The sequence below is a fragment of the Dasypus novemcinctus genome, chromosome 2 (genome assembly GCF_030445035.2).
Source record: "Dasypus novemcinctus isolate mDasNov1 chromosome 2, mDasNov1.1.hap2, whole genome shotgun sequence".
NCBI classification, from domain to species: Eukaryota; Metazoa; Chordata; class Mammalia; order Cingulata; family Dasypodidae; genus Dasypus; species Dasypus novemcinctus.
This window is the reverse complement of record NC_080674.1, coordinates 111,945,378-111,965,568: the sequence shown is the minus strand read 5'-3', so window position 1 is coordinate 111,965,568 and position 20,191 is coordinate 111,945,378. Positions and strand designations below refer to the sequence as shown.

Sequence of the window (20,191 nt, the reverse complement as noted above, 5' to 3'; positions counted from 1 at the left end):
CTTAATATGAAAATTAAGTGTTGGAGTGCTTTTAAAAAAAAAAGGGTGAATTGCCAATTGCAAATTGTTGACGGTTTCCTATCAAGAGACCTAACTTTTGTTTTAAGAATTTTTCTGAAGATCTGGTAACAATTTTCCAAGAAATCCATATGGCTTTGGTTAATCTCTATCCTATTCCCACCACTTCTTCTGTTCCCCACCCTCCATGCATATACACAAAATAGATTTCATTGATTCATTAAATTCTAAGAGACGTTTTCAGTAGTACCATTTATTTAAATTTTTCAGCATTCATTGTGAAAGGAATATTAATGCTTAATCCGGCCTTCACCTGCCTAATTTGCATTTATTTGTGTTGTATGTTAAACCACATGGAAAACATACAGGGGAATAACTGGGCTATGCTAACAACTAATAGCCTATCTTTTCTTTTGACTTGCACAAATTGAGAAATATTGCTTGTGGCGAACATAATGGAAAACTGCATTTTTAATGTTCCCACACACACTCATTTCTTTAAAAAGAAGAAAGCAACTGACTATTCTTAAAAATAAAACTCCCCAAAGTACCCGGATTGGCATAGGACACAGAAAAGGAGAAGGACTCTGACTTTTGGAATTAAGATTTGAGGTTGAGTAGGGTTAACCATAAATGCTAAAGTTAACTAATGAGTACAGTATTGGGCCTGAAAAATGTCAAAAAGTTGGAGATGCAAGAATCTCACCCTTATGTCCTGCTCAATTTTTACTTCTTCATGAAGAAGAATACTTTCTAACTTAATTATTGGAAACATCTCTTTTTTAAAATATCATAAAGTACATATTTAATTTGATGGCCTTTTAGGAGTTAGGAGTTTTGATGCTAAGAAAGTTTTAACTTGTGTTTCAGGTGTTTTTTTGTTTTTATTTTTATTTCTCTCCCCTCCCCCACCCCCTCCCCCACCCCCTCCCCCACCCCGTTGTCTGTTCTCTGTGTCTATTTTTTTTTAAGAATTATTTATTTGTTTATTTCTCTCACCTTCCCCCCCCCCACCCCAGTTGTCTGTTCTCTATGTCTATTTGCTGCGTCGTCTTCTTTGTCCGCTTCAGTTGTTGTCAGTGGCAAGGAAATCTGTGTTTCTTTTTGTTGCATCAGCATGTTGTGTCAGCTCTCCGTGTGGATGGCGCCATTCCTGGGCAGGCTGCACTTTCTGTCGCACTGGGCGGCTCTCCTTACGGGGCACACTCCTTGTGCGTGGGGCTCCCTACGCGGGGGACACCCCTGCGTGTCAGGGCACTGCTTGCGCACATCACCACTGCGCATGGGCCAGCTCCACATGGGTCAAGGAGGCCCGGGGTTTGAACCGTGGCCCTCCCATGTGGTAGACAGACACCCTAACCACTGGGCCAAGTCCGCCGCCATGTTTCAGGTGTTTTTATAGTTCACTCTCCTCCTATTTGGAGAAGAGCATTCTCAAGATTTAAGTTTACATTTTGTATTAAAATACATTTGTACTCACCCAGCAATTTGGAATTAAAAGTGAGACATCATGCTAATTGCAAAGCAACCGTACATATTGGCTACATTAAAAAAAAACAACTTTTGGTTGCTTGGGAAGGAAAAGGAAAAACCATTTTGAAATTTGGTGTAAGGACAAATGTATACATCTTGTAGTCTTTCTTCAACAGCAGTTTATAATTACCTCTCTTCAAGGCATATTTTAAGTGGGTTTGTAACAGTAGCTTGAAATGGAAACTAGTGAAGGATCCAGTTGTTTAGATGTGACTGCAGAATAAGAAATGATCGGCTCTGTGGAAGCCAGGACATGGCTGTCCATAAGCAAAGTATGTTTCAATGTCTTAAACAGTATTTCTAAAGCCTGCCATGGGAAACTTTTGATTGCACAGATTTGTTTTTGTATGGCATATTATCAGTTAGCCCTTGAATAACAAATTACCCCAAAATTTAGCAGCTAAACCAACCTTTATTATTTCACAGTTTCTGTGGATGAGGAGTCCAGGAGCCGCTTGGCTGGGTCCCCTGGTTCTGGGTCTTTTTTCGGAAGGTGCGCTCAGGACTTGACTGAGGAGTAGCTTTGTAGCTCACTCATGTGATTGTTGGAGTAAGGCATCAGTTCTTTGTGAACTCTTGGCTTAAAGCCTCCCTCTGTTCCTTAGCACGCTGGCCTCTCCACTGGGATTCTCACAGTGTGGCAGCTTGCTTAATGAGCAGGAGACAGCAAGAAAGAAGAGTGCTAGCAAGAAGGAAATCATGATATTGTGTAACCTAATCACAGAAGTGACATCCCATCATGTTTGTTGTATTCTGTTCATTAGAAGCAAGTACCTGCATCCAGCCCACTCTCAGGGCAGGGGACTAGACAAGGGCGGGATAGAAGCCATGTCAAACACTGCTTACCAAGAGTGTGATGCTGGTTTTCTCCTGCTGTGTTTGACTGGTAGGCTGAAAGTGAAATCATGGTGTTAATGTTTGCAGTGCAGCCTGTACCTCTTAGTACTTATTTTGGGGGGCATTGAATGTGGTCCTCTTTGTATACTCCGTTGTCTGGTGAGTCCCGAGCTATACTCCCCTGAAACCCGGGAGACCAAGTGAACAGGTTTCAGCAACGGCTGAGGACAGGCCCCCGTCTGAGGTCATAGAAGAGTGAAGGAAATTGGCCCTTAACGGCCTTACTGCCCTGGTACTCTGTGGAGAACCAGAGGGCCGCCAGCTTGTGTTGCAAGATCTTGATTGGGACACTGTAGATCAATACAGGAAAGGGACACAATGGATCTATTTATTAAGGGAGTGGTTTTTGTTTGATTGTTTTAATGATCCCCATATTCCCACTTCTAGCTTCCTACTACAAATGTACATTTTCAGCAGTAGACTAAGTAAAGGCATTTGAATTTGGATTGTGTAACTAATGTTGACAGTATCAGATTTTCCATTTTAATTTGACAAATTCTATTAGGAAATCCACAAAGCCTTTTAGGAAGATTCCAGATCTAGGTTTTCGTCACCTAATGCAGGTTAAGTCCTCTTTTTAGTTGCTAAAACACCAATTTGGGATGTTTTGTGTTCTTCCTGTAGCTGTTGTTGGCTTCTGGAGGACCAGTGATGAAGCCTCTCATAAAATTCTCTCTGATAAGCATGTCTAGAACACCCTCAGAACCCAGACAAAGCCTCTCGCTCCCTGCCCAAAGCTGTGCTGGTTCCTCAAGCACACTTGCGTTACACCAGTCTCCCCAGGGGCCCTGAAGTCCCTAAGCTGGAGTGAGCACAGCACCAGGACAGGAAGGGTATCTCTTACCCAGCTTTGTATCCACAGCATCTGATAACAAATCCAACGCCTAGTAGGAACTTTAAAAGTGTGTGAATGGATGGATGAAGCTGCTGTCATGTATAATGCATGTTGGTAATTCTTCATTATCACTTTTCAAATATGACTGTTAATTTTCTAAGAAAAGTAGCATAGGAAGTTACATATAAATTTTCTTTTAACTAAGATAATGTTGGTCATTATAAAGTGATATGTCTCTGGAATCACAGAGATTGATATTACATACTTCCTGACAAAAGTCAGAGAGATTTTAAGTTTGTTTCTCTATCATTTACATCCTCAACTCCATTGTCTTTTGCTAGTAATTGATCCTGAGAGGCTTTTCTTTTTAAATTTACTTGGGCTAATATATATTACATTTTTTAATTCCTCTTTTATTTTGTGTTTTGGGGGTTTGTTTGTTTGTTTGTTTACCTTGTGACCAGGAAAGCACGTTTTATTTATCTTGTATCATCAAATACTATTAATAATTAATAATCTATATTTTCAAGTGGCATGAAGGTGTCCTATTATACCTTTGGCAGCCAAGGGCTGTGGGGTGGGAGGGAGGAGAAAGCTTGAACATAACATGGAAACAAGCCACTTTCTCACTTTTTTAAACCTTCCATGAAAAAAATTGCATTCTGCTGATATATGGAAAAGGTTGGTATATGGTTTTATTTCTCTTTTTCAATATAGTAAATAAGGAACCTGAGTTATACTGACCTCTCAGGTTCGTGTTAAGGGTTAGACATTTACTCCATGATCTCAGGTGGAATCAACACATTTGATGTCCTGTGTAGTGTCAGACTTCTTTTTCATTCGTATGATATGATTATATGCTTTATTCATAAATTTTTCTATGGAGTAAAATATAATAGTCAAATATTATATCACAAGATGTTAGTCATAATCGTTATTACAGGTTTTCTGGTGATAGGGAGGAGATCAGGAAGTAATTGGGATTGTTGGTGGGAAGAAAGAGATTAAAATAATGCATCTTTTTTATTTTATCATTTTTACTCACAGAAGAATGTAGCCCATCCAGGAGCTGAGGCTAATAGTTTCTTCTTGGGAGCTAGTGGGAGAACTCACCTAAATTTTTCCTGGACAGCATATCATTTGCTGCTGTTCAGTTATTCCAGTCTGCCCTGCAATGATTTTTAGGTCCTAGATACATAGGATTTCTCCTAAGTAGAAATCTAAAAGTCCTTTTCAAAATCCACGAAATTCTCCACTCAAGTCAACACTTGATCCTGGCTCTTTTGTCCCTTGTAGTGTCATCCGTAAAGCCAGTTACTGCATATGGTGGGTCACATGTTCTTGAGACCTGAAGTGGGTTCAGCTCTGCTCAGAAACCCATGGAAGGACAGTGGAAATATCCACGTATCATTATTTCACACCACCTCACACGAATAAGGCATAAAGTGTTTTTGAAGAACCCATAGTTTTTCTAATGAGTAGAAGTCACCTGTGTGTACTATATTTGTGACATGCAGTTGGGGTCCATGGGAAGGACACCATTTCCTGGATCAAACCACAGAGTGCAAATATTGTGCCCTAAATAACACACTAGTTACTGCAAATGTCAGTAGAGGGAGTTTTTCCAACTTTGATTTAATGAAAGCCTACAGTAAAGCCAGCTGTTACCACTTCTTAGCTGCTTGTCAGAGCGACTGGGGGGATGGGGAGAGCTGAGAACATCTTTTATCTTTTCTGTAGACCTTTTTCTTAATATTAAAAGAGTTTTCCACTGGTGTTGAAAAGGGACACTGGGAGTTCTTTAGTGCCTGATGTCTTTTAGGTGGTTGAATTTGTAAGTTCTCTTCCAGGACATAGCTTATAGTCTAAAGTATGAAGAGATTCATGTAAGATTAGTTTGGAGTTTGCGTCTTGAATCTTCTCACCTGCAAAATAAGCATTTTCATTTTCTGGGCTTCCCATGAGGAATAATAAAGGATAAAAATAAAGGAGAGGGACAGCAAACCAAACATCCGGTCCTCTCTTTGTTGATGAGGATATTACCAAACTAATTGTAAGCAATGTGTGTTTTGATTTTATGTCATCTGCTTTTTCTGAACAAAGAAACCACTTGAAGCAAACTCATAGGGAGGAAAGTATGCAGCACTCATTTCTGTAATTTTTGTCATTTCTAGAATGCATTAGTAAACATATGTGATTGTTCAGGGCCTTCCAGCCCTTGGAAATCCCTTTGACATTTTGCTGTGTGTATTGAGGGGAGATAATCTTTCAAATGTAGGGAAAGTTTACAGTCTTATTATCTTGAAGAGGAGAAGAAAGTTTCTTCCTCAATTGATTTATAACTTGAAACATTTTGTCATGTTTTGGTAAGCCCACTTTATTAATTCCATCCTCCTCTGTGGCAAATTAAAAAAAAAACAAAAAAAAGGACCATTGCAACATAGTACTTTCTCAATAGCATATTGTATTTATAATAGCATGATAGAAGTTGCTCTGCTGGGTTGAGTCATATAGAATGCAGAGCCAAGTTCTGAGTAAATCCTCTAATTGAATTACCTGCAAAACACTGACAGACAGGCTTTCAGGACAGACAAAGCTCTGCTCTCCCCAGCAGATATGGGTCATGTTGAAGTCTGCCTTGCAACTATCTGTTGCTGTTTTTTGCCAGCACTTCCACCTCGGGCCCCTAGTGGGCCCCTTTCCTTTGGCAGAGGAGGGTGCCTTGAGCAAAGCAGGAGGATTTAAGCATTATCTTTTTGATTTAGAGAAAATTGATAACAGAGCAAATTAAATGAAAGATCTTTTGAAATAAAGATCCAAAGTATTTTTCCACAGTTTACCCACATTCTTGCATGACTATTTCTTTATTGTATTAAAAACAGAAGATAGGGATATGAAAGTAGCCCCTTCCATATCAGTCTACATCAGTCTGAAAAGTATTGTTTCTTTTAACCTCTGGAAGAATTGGAATATGGTCTTGTTGTTCAGGAAAGAATTTATTATAGACCATTTATATTTCAAAATGAAGAATAATAATTCTCCCATTCTCTCCTCTCTCTTTCTTTCTCTCTTTGTCTTATCCACAGCCTCTGCAATCCCAGATAATGGAAGAAGGTCCTGTCTAAAGCTCAAAGTTTTTGTGAGACCAACAAGTAAGTTACTAGAATGAGTTTCTGAGGGTGGCTTCACTGCGCATGCTTATCGTGTGATCTGGTTCACAGCGATAATTTTTTTTTTACTGTTAAATCCTGTGTGGTATCTGTTTTGTATATCAACATCCATGTTTTAGTTTTCATCATATTTTTTCTCATCATTCTTCATACTTGTATTTAAGTACACAGCAGTTGCTAACTTGTTGTTTCTTAGACTGTTGTACATGCACAGCAAACGGGAACAATATTGGCATTTGGATACATGCCATTGATTGTAAAAACAATCTCTACATAATTAAAAGGACAACAGAGAGAAAGAAAAAAGAAATGGGAGTTTAAGGGTGTCTTCACTAACATATTTGGCTGTTATCTCTATTTTCGTTATAGATAGCTGTATGAAAACTATAGGTGTTCATGATCGTGTTTTCGATGTTAACGACAAAGTAGAAAATTCATTAGAACCAGCAGGTTAGTATGCTTAGAGAATCTCTTTTAACAAATGCATCTCTCTCCCTGGTGCTTCAAATACTTTTTTTCCTTTCTTCCTCTCTGCACGTTTGCATGTAATAGTTGCTCTGCTTGTGCTCATTGCTAGCAATGCTAATATTACTTATATTCTATCTCATTCCTCCAGTATCTTTGTGTAATGCATGTTAGATAAAATATTACTTTTATTTTTTGGACATGGGTTTGATATAACACATTATCCTAACATGGAATCCCATCAGAATGCTAAAATCTCACTACCTTTTACCATATCCTCGGAGCATGCTGGTGAGTCATTGTGAATATTAAAGATCTGTTTTCATATGACAGAAGAAAACCTATCATTGTATATGTTTAGTAAGTTTTCTTTTATATTATATCCATACCTATGGGTAAAAGTAATGTCTGTTGCCTATTAGACACTGATGCACAAAATAACAACTTGTTCTACTTATTTAGTGTTTTCTAGAAGTTCATGTACATTACTAAACTGATCTATGGAACTTTTATTTCAAATATTATTTGTGCTGCGGTTGTCAGTAGCAATTGGTATGGAAAAGTACAGTCACATTAATTCCTAACAACACAAATGCACACACCTGCTGCTCCCACAAATGAATATATCAGAAGCCTCTCAAAACAAATGTGTTCCTTGATTACTGAGGCAAAATAAGTATTAAGGGTAATTTTTTTCTGCTACTGACATCCGCACACCAAAACTCTCCCATCACCAAGAAGAAATACAAAACCACAAAAACAGTCAAACTGACTTTTAATTAGGCAACCATCATTTTGATAGGGCAAGTCCTCTGTTAACAGGCAATGCTCAAAGCTCAGTTTGAATGCTTTGAAATTGAACATTTACACCGCAATGTAACTACGGATAATGTAAACCTTGAACCTGCTTGGTTCTAAATTCAATCTTTATAATGCAACTAGATTGATTTAGGGGCCAATAACCCTCTCTCCATTGTGCGGAGTGTGCCTCGATGCCCCAGTAGGCTCCCCCTCCTTCCTTGCCCCACCTGCCGGAGATCTTCAGTGGTTTCATTATCCATCTCCCATGGAGCATCTCAAAGTTTAAGGGAAATAAATGTATTTCTCCTTCACAGAAAGATTAGAATCCACTTTTGTAAACAGAAATTTTGAGGGGAGGTCGGGGTCTGTTTGCCACAGAACTTCCCTTTCTTCTGGTCCCATAAATTAAAGGGTATTGACGCCCACTTCATCCTAGAGTATTGTTACTGGAACAACACAGTGAGCCTGAGGAAAACTTACCCCGAATAAATGCAGTGCCTCAGGAAATACAATAGCTTTCACATTGTAACTGACAGGAAGAGTTAAGTTTTTTCCCCTAAGCAATGTTATTTTTCTAAGGCAGGCATCTTACCCAGAGCGCAAATGAGAGGTGTGTACAGTAAGCTCTCAGAGACCTTAGTGGCTCCCCAGGGGTCAGTTGACTGCTTTAGCAAGTTGCAAGGAATGAATGCTGACGCGGAGACATTTTTTAATTGTGTCCTGAAAATCTGGAAGCATTTCTGTGATTTACCAAAGTACCAGACTCCTCACAAGCTCAAGGATTGTGTAGTCCTAAGATTCGTGAATTTGATGGGATCTCTTAAAGACCATACAGTTTACACTCTTCCTTTTCTGACTGAGGAAACTTGCCCCAGTCCACAGCTGGATGGGGGACATATACAAATGTAATATTCAGATCTCTGAATTCCTTTCCAACATTAGTATTAAAGTAGGATTCTCCTACCATTATTAGAGGTATAGATGTTTACAAAGAGGGCTCTACTCTCTTGGCTTTGTTAATAATTCAAGAGTAAAATGACTGGCAAAGGTAGGCATGTTGAACAAAAGTTAGCCTAGCATATGATTTTTCAAGATAGGTTGTGCATAATGGAGGTATGTCTTTCTAATAATCTTTTTTTCAGGTAACCTTCATTGCCTATTTAGAGAGCAAGTGGCTGCTTAGAAACAACAGATTTCATGTTTCTCTCTAGCCAAGGAGAGGCACGCTGAGAACTATTCTGACATTAGGAAAATTATAATTCAATTCAACTAATGATAAAATAAAAGAGATTAAGAGGCTTTCATATGTGAGCATATTTCACTGTCTTTTGGAAAACGGGTTCTTTTTCACTGAGCATATACATTGCAACATGGCACAAAACCTGTGCACCTGTAACTGATGAAGTTACAAAAGTTCTGCAGAATGTAGTGATTGCATTTGCATGTGCATGTGTGTCTGTCAGGAGCATTGCATATATGCACATGTTGGAACAGCTCCTTGAGTTCATCATGACTACATTCAAGGGCTTGCTGGTAAGCGTCTTCACTAAAAAGGTAGGACGTGGTTGAGCTACAACTCCTGGAACTATGAATCCGATTCCAAATTTGAGTGCTTCACCTTATTCCTTTAAAAATTCAGTCTGACTCGTACTTCCCTTCACCATTGTGTTGAACAGTTGAGTGAATGAATATTCACCTTTATCCAGTTCTGGGTGTTGACCCAGACTTCATGGATCCAGCAAGCCTGGAAGGATTCCACTGCATGCTCTCAGCAATGTGTACTAATTCACCTGTCTTTGGAATGTATTTGTCTTTTTTGTTTGCTTGCTCATTCTGCCTGCCAGTTTCCTATCATCAGGGATACAGGATGATCTCAGGGCAGACATATGCCACATAATATGGTCCAGAATATCACTAGTGTTCTCTCTTAACCATTGAGTCTCCTATATAGTGGAATCCTGTGGCCAGGATGCAGGAATTGATTTGGCTCCTAAAGAACATTTTCTTCCTCCAAGCCATGTTTGCGGTGACAAGTGTTAGAAGTTCTCTCATATTTAGGTGTAATTTCCATTGAGATAGACTTTGTTTCTGAATTCCTCCTTAGAATTCTGAAATTGCTCAGATTTATCCGAAACGGTGGCCAGTGTCTCATTTTGTTCTCAGGGGCCATAGGATCTGGCAACACTGAGGCCCTGTTTTAATCAAAGAATGTTTTTTAGAATCCTGAGCGAGGACCAGCACATTGCAGGAAGTATGAAGAACTGTGATGCCCTGATCTGTTGTTTTCCCCTTTGGGGGTGAGACAGGTTCTAGTCGTTGGTTACTTAGAAAGGGGCTAATTCCAAAGACGGACAGTGATTAGAAAACTGAAAGCTACATTTAGCCTCATGCTTCCCTTCGGTTAAAGACAACATCTTTTCTCTCAGTGAGCTCCTGCAAGGTGGGTTCACTGTGTCCTGTGCTGAGTGGGTCCAGAGAATGGATGGCCTGTGCTGAGTACCTGGAAAGGACCGGGAGCTGGGGAGGGGGGGAGCCTTCCCGCTCACACTGAGTGCGCCGAGTGTTACTTGGGTACCTTATAGCAGTACCCATCCAAACTAAACAAGGAAAGAGGGCTGGACAATATGTTATTAAAAATAAGGTGGAAAAAACCCAATCGCTGATGTAATTTCAGGTGTATAAATATAAGTGGTGTTTCAAAATGAACTCTGGAATCCTTCAGGCTTTATGGTTCTTTCACAATTAAGCCTGAAGCACTCCATTGTTCTGATTGACAACATATTGGTGCTCTTAAGAAAGTGATTTGGATTTTAATTTCAGGGCTGTTTAAGGGCATTTACTTCCATCTCCTGTTAACTACAGACTTAATAGATTTGCAAGGCTGAAGAAGAGCAGAGAAAGAGGAGGGTCCACAATTGCATCGTGCAGAGCTTATGTATTTTCCTCTTGCTTCCTAACCCTTTCTCGGCTCCTAAACTAAAAGCCACTCCCTGCTGTTTTGCTAAGGTCCAGAAAGGGAGAGCAGATTAACAAAGGGATGCAGTGGCTTCTAGGTGAGGACAGGCTCAAATGATGGGAGCACTCCAAAGCAGAAGCCTTATTTCTTAATTCCTATTGGGAATGAACAGGATGAACAATACATCCTATCTGAATGAGCCTATCTGAAGTATGGACCAGCCTTTGAGCCTGAAAAGTGGTCATTTTAGAACAAATAACACAAGTGTGACTTTACCCAGTGAAGAAAAAAGCATTCTTAATGTGACATGTATGGTGTGAAAATAAAAATGAGTTTAAAGTATGGACAGTTAATCCATGAAGGGTTTCAAGATGCATCATTCAGGGATATTTTAGGGATTATCCTTTGGGGTCTACATCATCGAGAACTCCTAGCCTCACTAGGTCCATTGCCTCTGACTGACCATTGAGCAAATCCAGGGTGGCAGTTGCTGAGCCCCTCTGGGAAGTTTGCCTGATGCTGAAATAAATCACCACAAAGACCCACTATTGGCCTCAAGAACTTGCCGTTCAGACTCTTAGTCTCTTAGTCTAAAATCACAAGTTAGGTTGGGTAGAGGGATGAAGGCAGGCAATACCAGGGCATGGCGAGGCTCATAGACAAGCCTTCAGTCTGTCTTAAGGTACTGATTGCTGCACGGTTTTGGTTTCCATGTTAAGCCTGTTAATCATGCAGTTCAGGAAGGCTATCCAAAGGCAGAAGCAGCCTCATAGAACATTTTATAGCAAAATAAAAGAAGCTTAACTCACTTAATCCATTTTATTTAGAGGAAAATTTGCATCCACACTGATAAATTATGTGCCAAGCTTCAGCCCAATAAAAATAAAAATAGTTAAGTTCAAGTAATTTAATCCTGCAGATACAGGGCTAGCAATGGAAATAGTACCATAATTGATTCCTAATTGTAGGCAAACCGGTGGGCACCAGTTTATTGAGGTTTACTGGGCATTATGTATAGTTGATTTAAAGTGCTATTTTTTGGCATTTAATGTTTCATAGTTGAAAATTCATCTAGGCATCCAACAACCAGGCATTCAACACTAATCCTATGAAACCACTAAAACGAGGAAAGTGGGCAGCCTATCCAGTTCACCACTAATATGCCAACATAACTGCCTCTTTTTTTTTCTCCCAACACGCTACTCATTTCCCCATGGCATCTTAGGTTTAAGATGTACATTCACAGATTATCTAAAGTGTGTGCAAGGTGTGTGATTGCTAGGAAACCAGAGTAGCTCACCTGTCAAAGGTTACAGTGTATGCACAACTCTTGCCCTGACTTTTTAAGGACAGTATTAGTATTGCTGAGAAAGTCCCTTTTCTCTGCCTCTCCTTTGTTTGCTGTAAATAATGAGTGATTATGCAGACATGAAAGTCAATGGTGGCACAAGGTTCATTACCCTACTCTGCAGAGGGGGGTGAGGTCTGTTAACAGCAGGTTGCTGCAAGAGAGTTATTAAGGATGTGAAATCTCATTGGAATGTGTGCTTTCTATTTGAACAGATGACACCGTACATGAGTCAGCCGAGCCATCCCGCGGTGAGAACGCGGCACAAACACCAAGGATACCCAGCCGCCTTTTGGCAATCCTACTGTTCCTCCTGGCGATGCTTTTGACATTATAGCACAGTCCCCTCCCGTCACCTGTCACAGAAAAACATCAGGGTCTTGGAACACCAGAGATCCACGTAACTGCTCATCCTAAGAAGGGACTTGTTATTGGTTTTTGGCAGATGTCAGATTTTTGTTTTCTTTCTTTCAGCCTGAATTCTAAGCAACAACTTGGTGGGGGAGGGGGGGCTAAACTAGTCACTGCCTCCTTACCCCAGCCCTTGCCCATGACTTCTCTCACCTCTTCCAAATTAAATGGACTCCAGATGAAAATGCCAAATTGTCGTAGTGACACCAGTGGTCCGTCAGCTCCTGTGCATTCTCCTCTAAGAGCTCACCTCTGTTAGCACACCATGTCAGCCGTGTGTGGACAAGGAAGGATGGTGGCAGATGCAGCCAGTGATGGCTAGGCCCGGGAGGGTTTTACTCTCCTGTACAATATTTATGCCTTCTCATTCAGGACTGTGAGATGATCGTGCAGGGCATCGTGTCACCATGTCAGGTCCAGAGGGGAGGTATTAAGAATAGATATAATATTACACCATTTCCTCTAGGAGTGTATAAATGAACAGGCTTCTGAAAGGTTGAGACACTGGTTTTTTAATATGACTGTCTTAAAGCATTCTTGACAGCAAAACCTGTGCTCTGTAAAAGAAGCCTTTTTTTTTTTTTCCAGACGGCAGGTCTGGTGCCGGAATGCTAGCACAGAGCAAGTGTGAAAAGAGGAAAAATATGTCCGGTGGGGGTGTGTTTGTGTGAGTGCCTCTAATTTTTTTGGTGACTGGGCAATGTACACCAGATATTTTTTTTCCTTTGAATACAGATCACCATGGTGCTACAACTCTTTTTTGTTTTGTTTTGTTTTGTTTTTAAGAAACTCAAAAAAGAGGCATTTTTATGAATAAAGTGACCTTCCCCAAGGCTGACAAGCCAGGGTTGATGAGTACATAGTGGAATAGCTTTGGATCCTCCTCTGGGGACCATCCGTACCAAGGAAAGGATGTCAGAGGCCCGAGGAGATGTGATTTGGCTTTGCTGGAGCGCCAGTGTGCCGTGGCCTTTCCCCGACGCCCACCCCAGAACCCACGTTTTGCTCCACACTCCACCACTGCAGGGGCTTGGATGTGAACCCCTGTCACCAGGAGAGTCAGTCAGCACTACTTGGGAGGCTAAAGGGAAATTTGGAATAAAAATTCCAAAGTTTGGAATAAAAAAATTCAATTTTGACTTTTAGATTCTTTCCCTTTCTGACACAGCCTAAAGCATAGGGGAACATGTGTTTATCTGTGGGAGATAAACAAGATGGAGTCCCAAAGACTTTAACAAAATATTTTTTTAAAAATCCACTAGAATAGAAAATACATTATTTAGATATACTTTATGCTGAGAGTGAGTATATATGCTTGTCCTATTTAAACTTGTGAGAAAAAGTGGTATCCCTTGATACATTTAGAAATATAAGGGGCTATCTTGTTTCATTGTGGGGGTGGGGCAGAAGGAGAACAAATGCAGGATGACCCTGTTTAAGGAATGGCCAACAGGGAACCGTTTCCAGTTGATTGCCAAGAAATGCAAGCCTTGGGGTTTCTACTGGTGGGGCTGTCACAAACTTTGAACTCCAAAGCCTAGACAGGGAGTAGTGTCAGACCAATGGAAAAGCAATCTAGCCTTTTTTTTGCTATTGCACGGTATGTCAATAGAAACCATGCCTTTCAAACAAACAAAAAATAACTGCGTTGACCATGTAAAATGTGAAAAATTGAAAGCATTCCAGCAAAATAAGGATTTTTCTATATATTTGTTTTTTAAAATGTATATGTAAAAAGGGGGTCATATTATGGGCAGACTTCATGCGTGGGAATTTGCTTAGAATTACGAGTAGTTCTGAATTAGAAAACTATGTGAAGGAAAGGCAGCGGTAAACCTACTGCACCCTAGAGAGTTGTACACATATTGAAACGTAATCTGGGCTCGCCTAATCCATTTGGAGTGGATGTTACTGCTGGTTCTGTTCTCACGTGGAACCAGGTGAGGCGAGTTGCCAGCCTCACAGATAGAATCAATCCAGTTCTCCGAGATATGGGTTGCTTCACTGGAGTGGCAGAGTCTTATCATAGAAGACAGCCACCATTTCACTGAAACAAAAGTTCACAGCATTCGATTCTTTTAACTATTTATATGCTCAGTACTGTCAGTAGTACCCAGTAATAATTCTTTTTATTAATATTTACAGGCTCTTTGGACCAGAGGGATTTGGGTAGGGGAAAAAAAAGACCTAAAATGAATCAACAGTCAGAACCAAAATAATATTGCATGTTCTATAACCACAAGGAAAACAAATGATCCTGTAATGATTCCAGTTAGTCGTAACTACGTTAGCAGTGCTAATTTCCTTTTAGAACTGGTGACTTCCGTGGTTTTTCTAGCATTTGTCTCTAACAAATGATGAAATGATAACTCATGGCCCTCTCTGCCATTGTCTTTCAGTTTTTTTGCAGTGAAATTAGATCTCTTTACTTCACTGTTTTGCCACTGCAAATTAAGTTAAAAATAGCACAACCTAGGCCAGTAGACAGTGCTCCACCTATAAGTGACATAATGTAGGTCAGGCACTTGCCACTGAGCTTTCAAGGAGGTGACTGGTATCAGACAGTTTTCATCTTACCCAAAAAGTGCTGGTGGCCTTTGTTTTTTTCTTTCTGTGTGTTGTTACAACCCTCTGGGGAGGCTTCGGGAGATGCGATGCAGTTCTGTAATAGCTTTTAGTTTCAAAACAATTCTCAAGTCTGAAGGGCGACCAGAGCTAACCCTCAGCCCCAGTTGGTCAAACCCCAGCGACCTTTGCCCCTGGTTGCCACAGGCTTTGCAACACGAAGCAGGGAAATCAGGATCTGTCTGTTTAGTGGATACTGTGTATCCTTTAATAGACCAGGTAACAGTTCGTGTTAGTTTAGACTATTGTTTTGTACTGTACTTTCTTGGGTGGCAGAGGAAAGAAAAGTAAAACATTTAAAAAAAAAACTGCGTTCTTTAAATTCTGTATTATTAGCAACCTCTGTTGTATATAGTGTTTGATAATAAAGTATTAATTTGATTCTTATGTCTTTTGTAAGTGAGAACAATAGACTTTCAGGATTCAAAACATGCATTGAGGCTTTGAAACATCCCATGTATATTGAGAAAAGAGTCACAAATGGCTGAGACGCTGCTCCCTACAGACTCCCGCGCAGCCATCGCTCACCCGTTCTCCAGACTCATCATCTTGGGACCTGGAACATGACTTTTATGATCAATATTTTGTCCTCAGTGTTTTCAAGGTCTGATGTTAGAACCCTGTGGGATCTGTTTTTGTTTTTGTTTTTGTTTTTCACCCCTGGCATGTTGGTTTGAAAAGATTTAGGGAATTTAGTAATGGTTCTGCCCTTTGGTTTGGTTTTCTGTTTGTGGTTGTTTTCATGGACTGTTTCATTATTTTCCCAGGAAGGGTCTTGCCAGTATCGCACGCAGCCCGCGTGTGGGATTGGTTGCAAATCAGTCAGTGTAGGAAGGTTAAGTGGGGGCTGTTTTCCTCTGTGTCGTTGTGAAAGGAAGAGTCACGAAATACCTGTGGATTTTCAGGGTGTCTTTTGTTCTCTGGTGCCTTAGCAACGACAACAGCCATTTTTATTAGTTTCGAAAATATTTTTAAAAATAGTTTAAACTCCTCCTTCTATTCATTGCTCTCAGAGTTGCGGTCACTGGTTTTTCTTTTGAAAGCCACCTCCACCAACACCCCCGTTTGCCTACCCTCCCTTTTTCTTTTTTTTTTTTTTTTTTTTTTGTCTCTCGCCTTCCTCCCAGTTTTCTTTTCCCTTGGAGCCGTGAATGGGCAGTTTCTGTGTCTGGTTTGGCATCACTGAGTTTTTCCCATGCATTTGCCCCAGAGCTGCTTGGAAGTGAGAAAAATCTCCCTACAATGGGCTTGCCTCCCATTGTCTGTACAGTTTAATAGATGCTGGCATGTTGGAGGTTACCCATGAGTCAAAATCCGCTTTCCATGCTTACTCTTGACACCCCATTGAAGCCACTCATTGTGTGTGCGTCTGGGTGTGCAGTCCAGCTCCGTGTGGTCCTGTGCTTGTACTGCCCTGCTTTGCAGTTCCTTTGCACTTACTCGAGTGCTGTTTTGAAATGCCGACATTATATAAACGTAAAAGAAAATGTAAAACACACACACGCACACACACACAAACAAATCCATACGATCTGTATTTGTATTACACGTGTCCGTTCAAGTATACCTAAATAAAAATTAAAGGTTTTCATCATTTTAATTGGATCCCTCCTTCTACTTCTTTGTTCCTTGAATGGCGCCTTTATTTCAGGGGCTACTTGTACTCTGCTGATTTTTCAAAATCTTTGTGGATAGAAAAGATAATTCAACATGCACAAGAGAAGGCCTGGGAAGCTCAAAGAATGCAGAGTTGGAAATGGCTAAGTATCTAGGCACATTCCAGTGTTTCTGATGCGAATGGTGAAATTGCAGCCTTTAAAGTAGGCGCTATGACAAGCCCTGCAGCCTAAAACTCAGGGTTAATTGCAGATTATATTCTTTTACTTTACACGTATTTATTACCCCTTCTAGGGAAAAAAAAAAACACCTTTTTTTTTTCCAGCAAACATCTTAGACTTCAGAAAGAAATAACAATAATAGCAAATAATCATCATCGCTTCAGTATGAACCAAAACCTCAATTCTTATTATCAAAACAGAATTAACCTACCATTGTGTGACCTTGGGCAAGTCACTTGATATTTTAGGCTTCAGTCTCCTTATCTGTAAATAGCAGGATTGGATAAGTGATTTATTTATTCCGTTCTCTAATTTGTCTGATCCTGCCCTTGCTGGGCACTGCAAAACCCATTTTGCATTTGAATGATGTGTGTGTTTGTCTTTGATGATGACATTGCTATAAGCACAATTTGAGAATTTCATCTGTACAGGGAAAAAACATCAAATATCTGACATAATAGACACCTAATGCATTTCAAGACTTGGCTTTAATTACACCATGTTAACATTAAACTCATTGAAAGCTTTTTATTATATTAATTGACAGGGCTACTAAACACTAATTAGAACCTACTGTAACCTTTCCTGCTAATGAAGAGTGACAGCTTTATAGAATGAGCATTTCACATTTATATATATATATATACACACATCTATATACTGAACTACATACATGATATTTTCAAAGAAGAACAGCATTATGTTATCATCATCATCACCATCATCATCAAAAGCATTTAAGCAGTCATGACATTGTGGTCAATGCTGTGCAGAATAAAGTTAATGTTTACAATTGGTACTTTCAAAGTTTATAGCATAAGGCAGATATTACTGATAAGCATACCATATTAATTTTTTTAGAGTAGAGAAAATATTAAATTCAGGCATTTGTTTTATGCATAAATAATGGGGTAGGAGATCTTTTTTAAAAAATAAGGTAAGTGGAAAAAATTTTAAGATTCAGAAGTTTGAAGTTAAAATATTTAAAAAGTCAAAGTGGGTTTGGGAGCTTCTTACAAAACAGAAATTGTAGCAAATTGAAATTTTAAGATTCAGAAGTTTGAAGTTAAAATCATATTTAAAAAGTCAAAGTGGGTTTGGGAGCTTCTTACAAAATAGAAATTGTAGCAAATTGAAAACCACTGTAGACTTTAAAAGGGTGGTAAAAGGCTTGAAGTAAATTTTCATAGACACTAAAAGGGTGGTTGAAAAGGAGAAAACCCAAGACAAACCCCGAGTGCTGTTGAGACAAATTATGAGGATACTGGTCCAGAGAAGTCACCACAGGGCCAGGCTCTAAGGAAATTAGGGGAAATGATGAAAAGTTTCAGTTCCCACTTTAAAGAATAATCAGCTGCTCCTGAAGCCTAAACTTTCCATCTGATTGCAAGATGTCCAGGACCTCAGTATAGGCAACGCTGCCCAGAGAGAAGCACCCACAGATGAGGGAATGGGCTACATCCTCCAATCGTGGCAAAGTAGGCAGGACCAGAGGTGAGCAGTTTTGCATAACCACGTTTGGTAGCAAAGAAGTTGTAATGCTTGAGGCATCTAAGGGGCTATAAAAAAGTCAGGGAAAATTGGGGAGTCTCTTCGATTGCCATATACTGGAGCAAATAAAACATCCATGTATTTGAATCTCTTATCCAAGGGAGTTTGTTTTATCCTTATTTTAGCGTAGTATGTATTCTTGGTGTCATCAAAAAAGCTCGAGGTAATTCTTAAGAATTGCTCATTGGCCATTCTAGCAGTTTCTTAGGAATTATTTGCAAAGCTTGGTTTCATATTCTGCTGCTAACATGCCATCTCTCAGGAAAGCACTGGCAAAAATGCTGTGAAAAGCACTATGATTTTTGCACAGTCCCTTTGGAAAACAAGTACTTCTGAAAGTGATTATAAATAACTAATCAGACCAATATTCTCTCTCAGTGTTGTGTTTGATACATTCTGCTACATTAGTCAAGTCATTCAGTAGTTAAATACATAAGTGTGCCTATTTTTAAAATGCACTTGTAAGTGCTGGTGAACCCTGTGAGCAGCAAATTCACATCAATTGTGTGTCTTAAAAAATACATACAGAAGACAAATGAATGCACAAGTATTAAAAAAGAGAAGGGATTACATTGCCCCCCAAAGAATCAGTCAAGGACATCACCAAGGGCTCGTTTGGGACGACGGAGGGATGATTAGCCAAGAGACTCTTAAAAAAAAAAGCCTAAGTAGGAACAGAAGGTTTCCAAAGCCCCCAACACAACCCCCCACCCTACCCATTTTCCACACAGGATGCAGCCTCCCAGCGCTTCCTATATGGCATTTCTGCAGCCATGCCTTAAAACTGGGAAGAAGAATGGGACGAAAGGCCTTGTGTTCAGCATATCCCAACATAATGACCCTTTTGACAATTCCCATCAGAGATTGTCACATTCTGTTCCCAAGATCTTCAGTGCATGCTGAGAATAAAGCATGATTTCATTGCTTTTCATTATGAACCACCACCTGCTCCTTTCTTAGTGTCCCGTGAATTCTGCCGTCTCACCCCCAGTGATGGCATTTGTTGGTGTCCACCCTGAAGGAAGGTCAACAAGACAGTGCCACCCACTGTGAATAAAAAAAACTTTGGAGTTCCTCTTCTTGCGTCTGCTTTTTGAGTCAGAGTTTAATTCCTAAACTATGTTTTTGTTTTGTTTTGTAACATTAATGGGGAAAACCTTTTCAGCACCACATCTTGTGTCATAACAGCCCTGAGATGCCAGCACAGGGGGATGGTAGTAACATGAGGGAATCTGCAGTTTGGGGTAAAAGCACTACCTCATGAGGCTGTCAGTTGGAGTTAATTCACAAGAATTCAATCTAGTAGGTGGCTCTCAGAGTCAATAATGCACTTTGAAATATCCTGGATTTTAGTCATGATTATTCAAGCACGGACCTCATGTCACTTGGTAAGACACGGATGCTTGTCAATGTTGACAAGAACACAAAGGGAGGGACAAAAAAATCTCTGAGCGAGATTACAATGGGAAAATAGAACACAATATTTTTGCATGCTGTTTTGTTCACGAGTGCCAGGTGCTCCCTTGAACTGCACATACCGTTTGAGATGTGGGTAGCCAAAGTCATTTTCTTTCCTTCACAGCCATGAAACAAGACACTAAAATAAGAGAAAGAACACATTTCTTCCCATACTGCTCTTGGGAAAGGCATTTTATCAACACCCTGGTATCCTCTCCTCTTTTTTTGTTCAGAGTGTGTTCTTTGAGGCAAAAAAGAAAAAAAAACGACTTGTGTAGCACTTGT

The 20,191-nt window shown here is 39.9% G+C and overlaps 1 protein-coding gene across 5 annotated transcripts in view; it reads left to right on the top strand.

The window, feature by feature from the left end:
- The window catches only part of EFNA5 (ephrin A5), a 293,886-nt gene extending 277,227 nt beyond the window's left edge, over positions 1 to 16,659 (top strand). For 2 of the 5 annotated variants that reach the window (XM_004484094.4, XM_058276905.1), the window contains exons 3-5: positions 6,370 to 6,435; positions 6,823 to 6,903; positions 12,239 to 16,659. In XM_004484094.4, coding sequence (XP_004484151.1) covers positions 6,370 to 6,435; positions 6,823 to 6,903; positions 12,239 to 12,360 — 269 coding nt within the window. In that variant the 3' untranslated portion in view covers positions 12,361 to 16,659. The remainder of the gene's footprint in view (positions 1 to 6,369; positions 6,436 to 6,822; positions 6,904 to 12,238) is intronic. The other 3 variants (XM_004484095.3, XM_071209285.1, XM_058276910.2) reach the window with 2 other exon arrangements.
- Positions 16,660 to 20,191: the final 3,532 nt, after the last annotated feature.